This window comes from Crassostrea angulata, chromosome 3, assembly GCF_025612915.1.
Source record: "Crassostrea angulata isolate pt1a10 chromosome 3, ASM2561291v2, whole genome shotgun sequence".
NCBI classification, from domain to species: Eukaryota; Metazoa; Mollusca; class Bivalvia; order Ostreida; family Ostreidae; genus Magallana; species Magallana angulata.
The window spans coordinates 44,491,866-44,508,469 of record NC_069113.1 but is presented as its reverse complement, the minus strand read 5'-3'; the positions used below and the strand labels follow the sequence as shown (position 1 = coordinate 44,508,469).

The window sequence follows — 16,604 nt, the reverse complement described above, 5'->3', positions numbered from 1 at the left end:
CATAATATCGTAAGATTTAAGATACATCAATAGACCAATCCTAGGCCTCAATGTATTAAAGATAAGAAAATTGTAAAATGAACTATAAATAATTATAAAAGGCGAAAGAAGGTCACTGTGACCTTGATATGAGGATATGAAGATATGATGATGCTTACATAGTAAAATAAGTAAACGTAGCTTTTATTTCTTGAAATTTTTTTCAACATTTTTTCTAAATACTTTTATAATGATTTTAAGCCATCTCCGTGCATCATAATTGGTCGGGGGAGGGGGGGGGGGGGGTTCAGGGTTTAAGAATTTTGAACCTACATTATTTGAGGATGCTTGCATATTAAAATAAAAAATCCTAGCATTGTAAAATTTGCGAAAAATATTTTGAAACATTGTCCCTATATATTTCTTTGTTAAACTTTGAATCCCTCTTGGGGCCCCAGTATTACTCAGGGGTCACGGTTTTAACAATTTAGAATCTACATTATTCGATGATGCTTGCATCGTAATATCACAGCTCTAGCATTGTAGTTCGATGTAAACAATCATTCATTTCTGGTATATCGAAGATACACATCGTCTGTTCATCGTTTTGTAATTATCTCTCTGTTTTTAAGTGTGTTTGCCCTTTTTAAAATTTAGAATCCCCCTTACAATAGGATGCTTTATACCAATTTTGTTTAAATTTGGTCCAGTGGCTCTAGTGTCAAAATGTGAAAAGTTTACAGACAGACAGACAGACGGACGGACGTATAAAAGCTGTTTAGGAAATCTCACTTAGATCTGGTTTAAGTAAGCTAAAATATAATATATGAATTCATGAGTATCAATCGATATTAGATTCGCGCTATTGATCATTTATATATTCTTGATATTGTTTAAACATACTTTGATAATTTACTATTACATAAATGTAAATGGTCCAGTGGTTCTAGTGTCAAAATATGAAAAGTTTACAGACAGACAGACAAACGGACGGACAGACAAATATCAGATGATTTAAAAAGCTTACTTAAATCTGGTTTAAGTAGGCGAAAATGTAAGATATGAATTCATGAGTATCAATCGGTATTAGATTCGCACTATTGATTATCTATGTATTGTTGATATTTTTTAACCATACTTTGATCATTTACTATTCCATAAATGTTTTGTACATGTTAACATGCCGTAAATATTCACACTGTCTTGAGGCGAGAAAGTATGTATGAAAACTATTAATATTAAGGTTAAAAATCAATTATAAAAGCAATTCTCAATCTTATTTAGAAATTGTCAATAACGTTTCCAAAATACAGAACGATATCCCACAGATCATCAACGTAATTCTTGATTTCGTCATCAGTCGCTTTAGTGTCAGGGATGGGTGGTATGATTGCTATTTCAGTTCTTTCTGGAAGCTTTGTACAATTAGCACTATAAGGGCCCGCTTCATATTCACTGATCTTTGACATTTCTATTTGAAGAGACCGCCATACTTTATTTTCAATTCTTAAGGACCTGTTTGAGTATATTTCTGTTTCTTTTTCTCGAATATACTGGATTTTTTCACTTTTGACGATATACATTCCAGTCGTAATATTTCTATGGAAAAGCTTTCCACTCGAAATTTCGTCCATTTTATCTTCGTTTCCTTCTATACTTTTTATTCTATTTCGGTTTAAGTTTCTGTAAGATTGCATTTTGCACCTGACACTGACTTTATTTCTACGTGATTGGTCTGGTTTGCGAATTATTTGTCCGACGAACCATCTTATTTCAGGTAAATGAAACTGTAAGACATTTTGATGGTAATCCAGATCGCACATCCCATAATCACTGACACGGACTTTCACTATTTTTTCTGTTTTTGTTTTCAAAAAATGTGCCAAAAGAAGATTTTCAAATTTTTCCAAATGGCTGTTCATCGGTAAAAAAGAAAAGGAATATTCAACGCGACTCCTATAGCGAAATTTATTGGCCAAAAAAGCATCAAGTCTCTCTGGAAATGATCCCATGTATTCTTTTAACTCGGAAATTAAGAGGCTAGGTTCTTTGACATCAAACATGTAAAAATTTCCAAATGCAAGAACAATAGACAAATCACCGTGTAAAATAGTACTATATTTATTTCTAACGTTTTGCCACTGCGAAAGAAACATCCTTTGGAACGTATCTCTATCCCGAGAAGCATCTGGAGTAAAATGCAAAAGACGCGGAATATGTTTATCGATGTTTTCATGACCTTTTTGACACGGGCCCTGGTACATCTCAAATTGTATGACTTCGTGATCATCCGCAGCCCCCTCAAACAATATGGAAATGTTTTCTCCAACAGATAAACGACCATTTCTTGACGATTGCAAGGTTTTCGACTTTACTGCCAAAACGTGAAGAATCTCATACAGCTGGACTATTTCAGAATCCGTTCCAATTGCTTTCAATTGTATACCATCGATGTCACTAATTGACACGCAAGAGGAGTAAATATCGGCTTCAGAAATTTCCGTTAATTTAGAAGACGCATACGTTCTAGCGTAAACATTCGTGCCCCAAGATTCGACTGGAAGAAAAAAAGTTTCAGACAAGGGGCATGTATCACCCCCTTCTGTATGACAATCTACATTTAAACACAAGGCAAATTCCATGTAGATGTTCAGACACATTTGCAGAATGGTCTCCCTGTTTTTCGCAAGCCACTGAAGCGATATTATGGGCAATTCCCGGGAAATTAATAATTTTTGGATAAAGCATCTTGCGTTTTTACAACAAAATAGCAAAAGGTAAGAAATTGTACTTGGTCTTAGGTTGTGTATATCTACGCTTTCTTTTGATGACTCTTGTAAGAGCATGATAGGAATCATCCATGCAATGACGACATCATTTGGTTTAACAGCATCAACTTGCTCTAGTAGATTTTCTAAAATATACTGTGCAATAAGTCTTAGACTTGGATACTGACAAAGAAATTTATTCATATTTCTACTCATTTCAATTATCTTTTCATCTGTAACTAAAGTCATAAATCCCTCTAAAGATTTATTATTTTTGACTTGAATAGAAAAAGGAGCTTCTCTTGGAAAATCAGCTTTGAATGAAATGTCCTCAATGTTTTCCAAACAACTGATGCATTTTTCTAGATCTTCATTTTTTATTTCTAAAAACTCGATAAAGCATTTGGGCAAGATGATTCCGTGTTCGTGGCAAGTAATCCATTTTAAAGGAATATCATGAGGTATATTAGTCTGCACCGTTTGACGAAGGTGTTGAAGAAAAATGAAAGTCTGCTTTCGGTCCGATTCGTAAAACCTTATTTTAGTTTCAAGACTTCGGTCAATTTTTTCAAAGGCATCATCTCGCAAACCTTTCAGTTTCATCTGACATAAAATATCACCCACAGTCCATGGAAAACTCAATATCTGATTAGTCTGACTGTCTTTTTCTTCAAATGTTACTTTATACCATGCCAAAGCTTTCCTCAAAATCAACATACTTGTTAATACAGAGATGTTGTTAATTCCTCCGAATTCTTCGAAAAACTCTTTTCTCGTCCTTTCAAATAATAATGCAATTTGTGCACAACCTGTGCTTTCAACCTGATTGCCTTCATTTTCAAAGCAACTTCTGCTTTGTAGTGATTTGATTAATCCAGTAAACGCTTCATTCTCAGTTTCAATGCCATATACATTCATTATTTGAAGGAAATTCGTGTTGTATTTATTTCTTTGTGAAATGGCATGTTGAATGTCGCTTTCTGACAAAGGTTCAAATGTAAGTTCATACTCATCAGTTCGTGCAAAAGAATTTTGAAAGTAAGCTTTTGGATGAAATAACCGGCAACGGCTTTGAAGCTTTCCCAATACTTTTGAAAATATGAACCGGGGGGTACCACTCTTTCTCATAAAATATGGATACTTTTCTAAAGACCTGTATTTTTGAAATGAAGGTATATTGCCAAATTTTAAGAAGTTAACTGCTTCAGAGTACATATTGGCTAATTCAATACATGAGCTAGAAAATATTCCGTAGGTTTCTAGGTCTGCCATGACTAAATATGAATTTGCAATAGCATCTAAGTTGTCAATCTGTATGTAGTTTGCCAAAAACTCAATGATATCTTGGACAGTCATAGTATGGTTTAGATAACTTTTTTCTAATCTAGAATAGTTTTCCCGTGTTTCATTTTTAATTGAGTGAAGACGTTCATCCCAGCAAACAAAATATCCATCTCCATCAGAATCGCATTGATGTGGTTTTTGACCATGTTGGGAAAACACAATACAATCTACCATGTGTCCAAGACAAGGAATATCCACTGCCTCATATACTTTAAGATCTTCTGGGTGAAAGCTATTGCTTTTCATGACGACAACTTTACCCAATACAGTCCTCAAGTTTTTCATAAGATGGGATGGTTCTAAAGAATACTGTATAAATACTTGTCCAGATTCCAGTTTTTTAGTTTCGTCTACGCTGCCCATCATTAGTCGACCTTTATTAAGCGGTATTTGAATGCGTGACTCATCTTGAACACACTTGATCTTTCGATGAAAAATATTCATAAGAAGAGATCTAAAGAAGGGTTCGCAAACAAAACTAATCCCTTTTTGAAAAAGATTTTCAAAATCTATCTCGATTGATAGCTGAAAACAAAAACAGTCTATAGTGAATATCAAATATATCTATACTACTATATAAAAAAACAGACTCGAATTTCTGGCTTTTAATACGGATAAACTGGAAGAGTACTGTCTTTTGTTTTATATATTTTAAACATTATTGGTACTTAAAGATTACCAATTTGTTTTTAATTTTTTTTCAATCAAGCTTTGCTAATTAATAATAAACGAAAAATCTCGCAACACTCCTGATATTATCTGGATTTTTTTTTGTTTTTACAATCTTGCGCATGCGCATTAAATTCACGCAAATTATCTCATTTGCATGGATAAACTCAGAAACGATACTACAAATATATTTAATTTTTCATTGGAAAACTATATATTCTGTTCATCAAAGAAAATACTGGAGAAAACTCTAACACAGTGCATTTACAATGAAAATTTCTGAGAGTTTCAAATGTCAACTCGGTGTGTAAATCTAAAGCGAGTAAAAAACGTTGGTGAGAAAGTGTTGAATTCTTCAATAATATGAATATTAAGGTATTCGATGTATAACGACCACATTTTGTACCTTATAAATGAATGGTCCGATATTCTTAATCATGGTATCATTTTGAAGGTGTTATCAAATAAAAATACTCCACCAAAGGAATTTTTAAAATTTTGATTATGGTCCAACTAATGACACCTTGAATTTTGCATTGAAGTCTATGGGCAACGTATGTTTTATTCAGATATTGTAAAAAGTAACTTGAAATTCGTTAAACTCTCTTGGTAAATACATGCATAAACTTTCTTTTTATTGAAATATGAAATAAAATGAATCATTAACCGCAGATATTTTGATGAAATTAAAATTTTCTTTTTTTCATCAAGGGGAGATAACTCTAAAAAAAAAAGTTTAAAGTGCGAAATGGCAGCTCCTTATATGTTGTCTGTCATGTGAATTTGGTTCATTTCACTTTCATAGTTATCTAGCAATACATATTTAACTAGTTTAAAATGATTCAAAATTGGTAAATATCCCTTCATTATACATTGAATACCTTAAATAAATTTAAGATGAAAGGTGTTTACAGCCTCAAAATGGTTTGTTATGAATAATTTGACTCTTGTTTTCAATGCAGCTTCATTAATTTTCTCCAAAATCGTTGCGGAGCGATTCTGCAATTTTCTGCTACATTACAGGTATATGGGAGGCTTTTTTTAGCTGTGGAGAAGGACTGTCCCGACACACAATAAATTATTCTAATTAAGCAGAGTGTAGTGAAATTAATAGCATTATTGTAGGCTTGAAGCTTGGTTATGTAAATGTCAACAATACGGTGTGCTGATGTATCTATTTCGTAAATGTCCGATATCATATGCAATGTCAACCCGTGTTGTGTAGTATATATATATATATATATATATATATATATATATATATATATATATATATATATATATATATATATATATACACACACGAGGGTCAATAAAAAAATACGAAGACTTTTGTCATAGCTATGTTACTTAACGTCATATCATTACTAAATTTGGTAGACATAATTTAACAACAGTTTCAAACAATTTGCAAGAAAAAAAGTTAATAAATTCCTTTTTTTCTAAGAATTATTTAGAATATAATCCTGCAAAAATGAGGTCACGGCGCACGGTCAAAATTTGTGTTATGTCAACAATAAACCATATAATGCTGAAAGTAATATCTCTATAAATTGGGCTTAAAACCAAATAATATTGAAACCTCAAATTAAGTTTTGTCTTGTTATTCTATGTTCCAAATAAAGACGGGATATATTGTTTTGTCGAACAGATATTAGTAACTAAAGACAGATAGTCCTCTTTAGAATTGACTAAAAACATCGACGTCGCCGGACGTCACGGCGCAACGAGAGGTACAAACAAAATGGATTTAACCCAGGAAAAAGCCGACACAAACTGTGAAAATGCTAAATGGTGCAAAAAATAAGTCAACAATTATTTGCAAGTTTGTGTTTAACTGTAAAATATTTTGTGGGAGTGGTGGTAATTGTATTTTGAATATAAAACAGTCCGAAAGAGAGTAGAATATCTGTAAATATTTGGTCAAAAAATAAGTAACGTCAACCGACGTTCAGGGTTATCGTTACAGTAAACCAAGAGATAGACGGTTAGAAAATGAAAACTTTGAAGAACTAACTTATGATTCTCGAACAAATGTGTGCAAATAAGATATTAAGTGGTTCAGTGCAATTTTAAATTGTAAGGAGAGAGGCACAAGAGACTAAGCGTGATATAAAGATGGGGTTTATCTATAAACTGTGCGTGTTTAATATTGACGTCATGTTTTGAACGTTACCGTGCGCCGTGGTAACAAAACATGTTGTTTTTAAAAAGGGGTAACAAAAATACCGTTTCATCAAATGGACTAAAACTTCGCATATCAATAACATTAGTGTTGGTGCACAGATTAATCTGTTAAATATGACTTTCATGAAAAATATATGATAGACAGCCACATTGTCTTCGTATTTTTTGATTGACCCTCGTATATATATATATGTATATATATATAATCAGTTTTCCCGAAAAACAATTTCATAACTGATGTACGTTCAACTGAAGAAGGATGTAAATCCAGAAAGTGCTAGTGAATAGAAACTTAGGAACTTTTCATTTTCTTATTTTGATTATATATATATATATATATATATATATATATATATATATATATATAGAGGATATCTATAATATTGTGTGATTTTATATTTGCTTTATCCAACGAGTTGAAATGGTGTATATATTCGCGAGGCTTGCCGAGCGAATATAACCATTTCAACGAGTTGGATAAAGCAAATATAAAATCACACAGTTATAGATGTTCTATTTATCTCATACAATCTGATTTATATTATGAAGCTTTTGAGACAGTCCCTTGTGTGACCCAAATTGTTTTTTTTTCAAAGATTAAAAACGATGATGCAACGTTGTGTTATGCGGCTATTGTGACCTTGCGCAATACAATTTAGTACGTCATTCCTGAGATCTAACTGTTTTAATGTAAAGTTTCACTGAAATAAACCTTAAAATAATTTTTTAGCTCTAGATAATTTTTCTTAGAGCTTATTCACTTGATTAAATGGAAATTCCGATTAGAAGACTTGAATAATCAAGTTTGTTGACATACACAAAGTTGCGAATGCTCGTTAGTTTGAATTGACTCGAACGAGGAACAGATGTTGATGCATGATGTTTAATTAAACAAACACTAGGCTAGCCTTATGATTCAAAATTGAAAATAGTGAAAAAGGATGCTTACTGGTGGTGGAATAAAAGTCTCATGAAACATTATTTCGGTAAGTTCTTGTATATAAACACAACCAGAGCGCCCTGTTTTCATCGCGTCGTCAGGATGAACTCCTTCATAGTTAACGTAATTTGTAGTTTTATAAACTTCACAAAGCAAATAAAAAGTTGGAAGTGGGCTAAATTTATAAAAAATCTTGACAAACAATAAAAAAAGGGTCTTGTGGTTACGGTTATGAATAACTTTGCTAAAAAGGTGGGGGGGGGGCTAACCCCCCCACTCACAATAGCCCCCCGGTTCCGACGCCTGTGCTACGCAGTTATGTGTTTTCCTTCATATTTGTAATTTAAATCTTTGACAAAATCAATTTTATATTAATTTTTGTAGTATATATATAGTTATGTTGAAAGTACTAGCAAATCTTCGAAAATAGGTCACTGAAGCGTTGAAGCGAGGGGCTGTGTCAAAAGTAGTTCCGACCGGAAGTATTTGATATAGCATCACCCGTGTGATATAGCAAAGGTTTATCACACGGGTAATATACACCACACGTATGAGATAAATAAATAAATATATATATATATATATATATATATATATATATATATATATATATATATATACTCTGCGCGGTTTTACATAAAAATCCTCCGATATTTTAAAAGTTACCTTTTTGAGAGTTCTAAGGGCTACTTCATTGTCAAGAAGCATGTCTGACAAATCAAATAACATAGTCTCTTGGAGATCCTGAAAAAAATCGTCTTGAATCCCCAGTCCCGAAAGCAGAGTTATGACTTGACGGTTTAGATGAAGTCTCACTACAACAAGAAAATCTCATTTAAATTTGAATGACCTCCACAACATTATTATACAACTAGGTTTAAAGTATTGATTCAACTTAAATACAATGTATTTGATGTTTTACTTCACCAAATAACAATTGAAATGATGTTGTATCATACAATATAATGTCATAAAACATTTTATCATATCATTTTATATAATATAATATTATATGATAAAATATCATATCCCTAGGAATTTCATTTGATACAATATCATACAATACAAAGATATTTTGATTATATGAAATGACTTGCAGGCGGAAAAAACGAACAAGAAGCCCGTATGGTCGTATCGCTCACCTGAGCAACAATGACTTTATGTGGGCGTTTAAAAGATAGTGTACCATATGGCCCCTCGGTAGAATAACAAAAAATAAATATTGTAAAGTATTCGAATTTTACACTTCTATATTCATACACTCAATCTTTGACATTGTACCTTTATGGAATACCATTTTTACAGAAAATAAGAAAATTCTAGACCTATGCAAGATATACAACTAAACATTTGGTATGGGAACTCTGTTAACTTCCAATTCCCTAATTTTCGATCTGTTACATTTCTTCTTGAATAAGTCTACAAACTTGGAAAATGTCGACCCGGGTTTGCCTACCCATTTTACCAAGTTGGAATTCAAAAATCGTCAATAAATTCCAAAATACGCATCGTTATGCAGCAATATTTGCAGCGAATACAGGTATACCGGTGTTGTATAGCAGTTTTCCCCCATAGAAGCTTTTCCCCCCGGAAAACCTACTATATAGTAGCCTTCCCCCCGGGGGGAAAACTACTATATAGTAGCTTTTCCCCCATAGTAGGCTTTCTCCCTCACGTTTTTGGTTAAGATTTTATAAAAAATAATTATGGTAATCCAGCAAGAATTAAAATCAATGTTTCTACACTCCCATGTTAAATATATCTGCATTCATTTGTACAGGTTAAGTTTCGTCTTACCGATTTATTATTTTTATAGACAATGCTGAAAATTGAACATGTGTGTAATAGAACTACACATATAACTTTATTTAGGTAAATAGGTTAATAAAGTACTTGGTTTTACAAGATATAAAATTTTATGCATAATTCTCTGTTCTGAAATTGAAAGTGAAAATGTTTTAAGAATTTTTTGATAAATCTATCAGTCTGTCTGTCTGTTTGGGCAAATTTTATCCAGGCTAAACAACTGTTTTAGAGAAATTTTGTTTCCGATGTTTCAGAGCCCGATGTTTAAAATCCTATTATAATGATTATAGTGCATACTCTTCAGGGTCCAATATCCCATAAAATAGAGATGAACATATGATGTATGCTCACAGTGGCAGTGGTTTACCATTTGTAGATGACTCTGAAAATTTCAGCCCTCACGGTAGGGGCCCTCTGTGTCTCAGGACCCGATGTTTAAAACCCCATTATAATGATTGAATAGTGTTCCAAAAGTAGGGAACCGAATCTCAAATTCTAGAGATGACTACTTAGCCATATTTGCACAGTGGTAGTGGTATACCACTAGTAGATGACACTGAAAATTTTAGCCCCCATGGTAGGGGCATGTGCTGTTTCCGAACCCGGTCATTTAAAAGTAAAAACATCGTTTAAAAAATATACACACTCACTCAAATATTTCTTTATCAAAATGGTTAAAAATTACTTTGAATTCTGTATTTCTTTTTAAATTTACTAACAAAATTTTTTCAAAAGGTTCTCGGGTAAAATCAGTATTCTTCAAAACATTTAATCAATTCATAAATTGACTAATGATATAGGAGATAACTAGATAAATAAATCAATAAAATTTTATTCATAAAAGTAGCAACTGAAAAACAAAAATAAATAACCAACCTAAGCGCATTTGATATACGACTTTTTTTTTACTTGTTAATTGATTAGAAGAACAAGCTTTTATTTAAGAAATAAGTCAGCTCATCACAAAAGATGTGGTAGGTTTTTTATTGTTTTTTGATTTTTTAATTACCCTTGTTTCATTGTTCGTAGAAATAATATGGTACACAAATCTTTATTGCAAAAATATGAAATAAATCGTATAAAATTTTTTGGTAAGTGAATCGTATATATTGTTTTATGTCATCGTTTTTAAAATTGTAGATTTATAAATCACTTTGTAAACTAAAAAGCAGAAAAATTAGCAATTAGTGAATGATAATATATACATAAGGCTAGTTCAGGCTCCATTTCGCATTTTCCAAAGTAACCAGCAAAGATACCGACTTTGTTCTGGTTGTGAAGCCATTTCATTTTTTTTTTTAGATATTCACATCATAAAACCCCGCGTGTCGTAAAAAAATGTGTTTAAAAATATGAATATGAATATGCATAATTTTAAAACAAAATTGTAAATACTAACTTTACACATGCTTTTAATATATAATAAATTATAATTCCCTTTACCCATGATTTAGACCCCATCAATCAATGTAAAACATTTCAGTTTCTCATCATATCATTTAATCATGTCTCTCGTTTGATACTTAGAAGAAGAAATATATGATTGTATTTAAGACTGTTCATTCTTACGGTATTAATTTAACATTGATAGCCTTTTGTACGAAGGGAGTAAAACATTTCCACCTATTATTCCCTTCCTCTACAAAATTAAGTCAAGATTAGTCAGTTAGTTTCCTGGGAGGAGCTTATACGTATATGGTAATACATGGGAAAATTAAAGTTCCAAACCTGCGTATTTTTACTCAAATCATCGTCGGAACCCACTGGTTTTCTTTCTTTTCTGGCTTGGTATAATTATATTATATTATATTTTTTTGCCTTTGCATTACTGAGAAATAACCGTGAAAACTGAGCACCTGAAAAAATTCTTCCCCGCTTATCGTTCTTGATTTTGTGAATTTATGACGTCACACAGACCCACCGATGTAAACAATGCATCAAAACTAGTGTAATTTTTCAGTAGTTTATCGATTAAATTTTAGTAATTTTTGCATATATGAATGTGTCTTTCTTTTCAAATGAGATCATTTGATTTCGTAGTAGCCTACAGATGACTTAGTTTTAATTGGTCGTTAATGAATAAATCTAATATATATCAGCTTCTCACCAAAGTAAAATCATGATGAAGATCCCGTACTGCAGTGGAAATTTAACGAAAGAAATGCTCCAACATTAACAGCTGGTTAATGAATTATCCTTTTGAAAAAGTAACATCATTTTCTTCTTCAGTACGTATAATGATTGAGCTACATTTAAAGGGAATTAAAGCATTTTAAATGATTTGATTTATTTTGTCACATAAAAAAGTATAAGGCAGGCCAATGAAAATGTTTGAGGCATTGTGTACATAGTTTGTTTTTAAGAGCTGCTGTAAAATGCCGTAAAATTTTTCTTAAATTTTATTTTGAAATAATATAAATTTCTGACTTATTGATATATACATGTAACAATATCTTTAGAAAATACTTTGTGTACACGTGTATTAAATTTTTATTAAATAAGATCGCGGAAATATGGCATTTAAGGATTTAGAAATGTATCGGTAAAATAAATCGGTTGTTTAATAAAAATAGTTGTGAACGAATGTGAAGATTATCAACAGATTTTATTAAGAACAAGCATCAATAATGATAAAAAAAAAACAAAGAAAAAATTGCGGAAAAAACTGAGATAGAAGGGATCTGTGAGTAAACACCGCATATATTCACGTTGTAAAATCAAAACACCGCACATACAATGTACATGTTTCAAAATCAAAACTTTTGAAGAAATTTTTCTTAGACTAAAAATAATTAAATGGTAACATATTTGTGATTTTGAAAGCGAAACAATCAATATAATCGTGAAGCGAATGAGGCACCACGAGGCCTATAAGTTGTTTAGAAAAAAAATCACGTGCAAATGGGAAAAAAACGATCAGTTATTTTGAATTAAAAACATCGAAATAAAACATATATACATGCTTATATTAAAATCATATTATACTTGCATGTGGATCTATGAAGAAAATCATTCATTCTCCGTGCAGTCTCGAAACTGAATATGTACACGCTAAATATAAACGCACACGATTTCATTCCTTGAGAGAAGAAATACTGACGTGGTTGATTATTGTATAATTATACACGTTTTTATATAAAATAGTATTTTTTTCTTTAAAAATGCTGCAAAATGACATGGATATTTGTATTCACAACATAGCTTTATAAGGCTATTGGGTCTTACTGACGTCATAAGCAAGGGAGGTAAGCCGCGTAAGTCAATGTTCCTTTTCCCGATCAAGTGATTTTGATCGACTGTAGCGCTCACATTTTGCATAAAATATTCAAAAAACAATGTCAGTCTTATTAAATAGTCACTTATGAACTCATTCACGTATTATAACTCAATATGGTCAGGATTTCGTTTCATATGACTTTTAAAATGTAAAAAGTTTACAGACGGACGGACAAATTTTGTCAAAGGACATTGTGCGTATTATGCATTTTTTCCCGTAAAATTAAAGTTTTATAAAGAGTTTTAAAAATAAGGTGAAAGATAGTTGAAATTAACGAGACCGGGTCTAATTTGTTCTGTCCTAGATTTTTGAATGAAAATTTTTACATGAATTTCTACTGATATAATTATTATTTTAAGATAAAAAACTAAGACATTTACCACACCGTTTGTTTAAGGGGTCATCTCAAAGTTTGTTAATTTTTAACATAGGACCCTATGGGATTTCGCTTGAAATGTATCAATTTTGCACATTTTTTATATTTTTTTTAAACTTCTGCCCTAGGGATTTGTTTTTCTGTTCTACATATTAAAGTTATTGCTAAAAGGCATCAAATGGTCAAATAAAAAAAACCTTTTACCTCCTGGTTTGTTCCAGGGGTCTTATTAAAGTTGTTTTTTGTATGATCAATTTCCCAGATTTGTCAACTAATGGCTATTTTTTATTTGATAAAGGCGGAAATGGTGATCTTTATAGTATTATTAAAACATCCAGACATATTTAAGTAATAAATAAATATTTAACATCATTTATTAAGGGTCATTATACAAAATTCATGGTTACTATCTTGAAATATGTGAATTAAGCTATACAGTGTATTTAGGCGGGTTAAGAAAACGTGACAGAGGGCCAGGCTTGCTGAACCCTCGCCTAGCTGAAAATTTACCTGGACGAGAAACCTGCAGTACTTCTAAACATTTGGAGCTTGATTCGAATTTCTTCATGCTGTGTCGTATAACAAGTATCTCTCTATTCTCTCCCAGTGATGGATCCAGAGCAACCATTCCTTTACATCCACCGTAGCATATTTGAAAAACCGAGGGGACTGTATTTAAATTCATCTTTTTGGCAACCTAAAATGTGTATTTCATTCATGAAATAAACGTAAAAATTCATAAAGATTAAAAAGTATGTGATATTTGTATGTCAGATAAAACCAAAAAAAATTACCTTTGCTGCAAGTCTTCTTGAAATTTTCCCTATGCCGTCTGTAAAGCACAAGCCGTTTCTTCTGACATCTTCTTCAAAGCGAACTTCTTGATGTTCTTCCATGGTAAGCGTGGACAAAGACGGAGAAAAGCACAGCCCGATTTTTGACACATAAGATGCCACACATCGTTCCATGGATAAATCACCGCAGTTTTGTCTGATGAATTCAGCGGTGATTCCATCGTACGAACTAAAAAACCAAAAACTGTGATTTCGGAGTTCGCTGTTTGAACACCCCAGAAAATCGTAGTGACGGTCGTGAATTTCAAAACCATTTATAAAAAATCTCTTCATATCCTGTACCATTTTCACTGATCCATATGGGTGTATCCCGCAAACTTTGTCAAAGTCATCGTCTCGATAATCGAGTAGTATGAAATAATCGTTGTTGTATAGGCGTAATATTCTAGTCAGATGCACGGGTTTATTTGGCAGTAAAATGAATCTGGACGGAGAAAGTACAGCCATTCGAACACTTGTGTAGTTCTTTGGAATTTCATTAGAAAACTCACAATTTTGTGTTAGTAGAACTGCTTCTTGCATTTCCTCCATGAAATGAAAAAATGGTTTTTCACTAACTCTTTCTGTCATTTTTGCAAATACGTCCAAAGACGTGCATTTGGTAATTTTTTCCACAACATCCGAGTTCAAATGGTCGAGAACCTTATAACCTAACGAGCAGAGACATTTCCATGTGTAAACAGAGTCAAACTCATGAATTTCAGGATCCTTATTTTTCAACGCAACTCTGATATTCATTTGAGTATGAACAAGGCAGAAATGAGCCCTACGAAGACACCACTGTAGATCACATATTAGTGGACTCTTGTTTTCAAGACATAGGCAAAAACATGTCATTAAACCAAAGTGGGGGATTCCAGATTCACTACCTGGAATTCTAACTTTTTTCTTTCTAATAAGTTTTGAAAGTATTGGACTGCATTTTATGTTTAAAAACAAAATCGTCTCGTTGCCCTCTAAGTACACAATGACGTGTTTGTGTATAAGATCATGTGATAACTTGATCTCGATTGCAATGTCAGATATTGTTAAGACCAACAATGACAATTCTTCCTGAACTTTCACATTTGCATCAGCTTCCCAATGGTTAAGAAATTCAATGGGAGAAATCATACTTCCTCCCAAAACTTTGCAAGTGTGTTCGCCAGTTTCAAGTGAATCAGTTTTTGAAGTTTGTAAGGTATGAGTTTCAAGGGGCATTATCTGCAGCCAAGACATTTGTTCTATGGGTGGCTTAAAGGCCAACCAATGATTATAAATTGTTGCCAAGAATGCGTCATCCATTGATGTGGCAATGGTCCAAGAGCAGTCCCTCGTATATTTAGAATATTTTGGGAATTTTCCTTAAAATGAAAGTGGACTAATGTAAATGAACTTTGATTTCAAATTAATTTGTTATATTTCTAATCATATAAATAAGTTTAATCAGAATAAATAAGAGTAATCAGGTTAAAGTTTAACATTTCCAAACATTTAATAATAAGCTGATTTAAAAATTATTGAAGAATGATTTCAATTCATCGAATCTATTCCTAACATCTGCATTTGTAGTTTAGATCGAGTCAACTTTTTAGGAAAAAACCCTCCATTAATAGAGTACTAATTTAGATTCTTACCTTCTTTAGTCTTTATTTTGTCTTTTATTACTATTGTACTTGGAAGCCTGTTTAAAAATTCATGTACAGATTCTTCTTTCTCGAGATAAAATATATCTAGCTGATAAAAGTTCATCTTCTTATCATAGGATAGTTTGTCTTTTCTTGCTGTCGCCATTTCGAGTGATATCTTGAAACTCAGCTTTTGAATAAGGAAGTTCTGTAGTAGTTATATATACCTGCAGAAATTTCGAAGAATTTAAAACGCAACCTTAAAATTTAGATCCAAGTATTTATTGGTGTCTGTTATCTTTGGACTTCAACTGAATTTAAATGTCCAGGTGATGTTTTAAAGCATTTTCAGAAAATAAGATATTGCGTTATAAAGTACGCACATATACTTGCATTATATATATATATATATATATATATATATATATATATATATATATATATATATATATATATATATATATATATATAAACACACACAAACAACATGGCAATATATAATTGTCCCTATATGGAGTTATGAACGTTTATAAAATACAAGCTTTCGAAATGTCCTACTGAATCTCTAAAATTTCTCCAAAGCAATAATTATAAGGATTTGACAAATCAGTTCAAAATTACTACAAGTACATATGTATTTCCTTTATCAGAATTTTGTTCGTTTTAGAAAAGAAAGAACCAAAATATAGTTATGAACAGTGATAAATTTGGTGGTAATCTCAGCAATCGACCTTCGAATTCATTGCTGTTGTGTATTTCCAATGTCTTTTAAAGGTATTTAATCGTGGACATTCATT

The 16,604-nt window shown here is 31.8% G+C and overlaps 1 protein-coding gene across 1 annotated transcript; it reads right to left on the bottom strand.

Moving 5' to 3' along the window:
- Positions 1-393: 393 nt before the first annotated feature.
- On the bottom strand, positions 394-16,007 carry LOC128177607 (uncharacterized). Its single transcript, XM_052844379.1, has 5 exons — positions 15,817-16,007; positions 14,141-15,543; positions 13,857-14,043; positions 8,554-8,702; positions 394-4,616 (listed from the first exon to the last, which is right to left on the bottom strand). The coding sequence occupies exons 1-5, from the start codon at positions 15,971-15,973 to the stop codon at positions 1,260-1,262; spliced, it is 5,253 nt and encodes a 1,750-aa protein (XP_052700339.1). The 5' UTR covers positions 15,974-16,007; the 3' UTR covers positions 394-1,259.
- Positions 16,008-16,604: the final 597 nt, after the last annotated feature.

Bases quoted from the DNA above. Each gene is read 5' to 3' on its own strand.
- LOC128177607 (XM_052844379.1), bottom strand. From the start codon at position 15,973: ATGGCGACAGCAAGAAAAGACAAACTATCCTATGATAAGAAGATGAAC. The intron at 15,544-15,816 runs GTAAGAATCTAA...TTTCATTTTAAG, and splicing joins CAAAATAAAGACTAAAGAAG to GAAAATTCCCAAAATATTCT. The intron at 14,044-14,140 runs GTAATTTTTTTT...TACACATTTTAG, and splicing joins CAAGAAGACTTGCAGCAAAG to GTTGCCAAAAAGATGAATTT.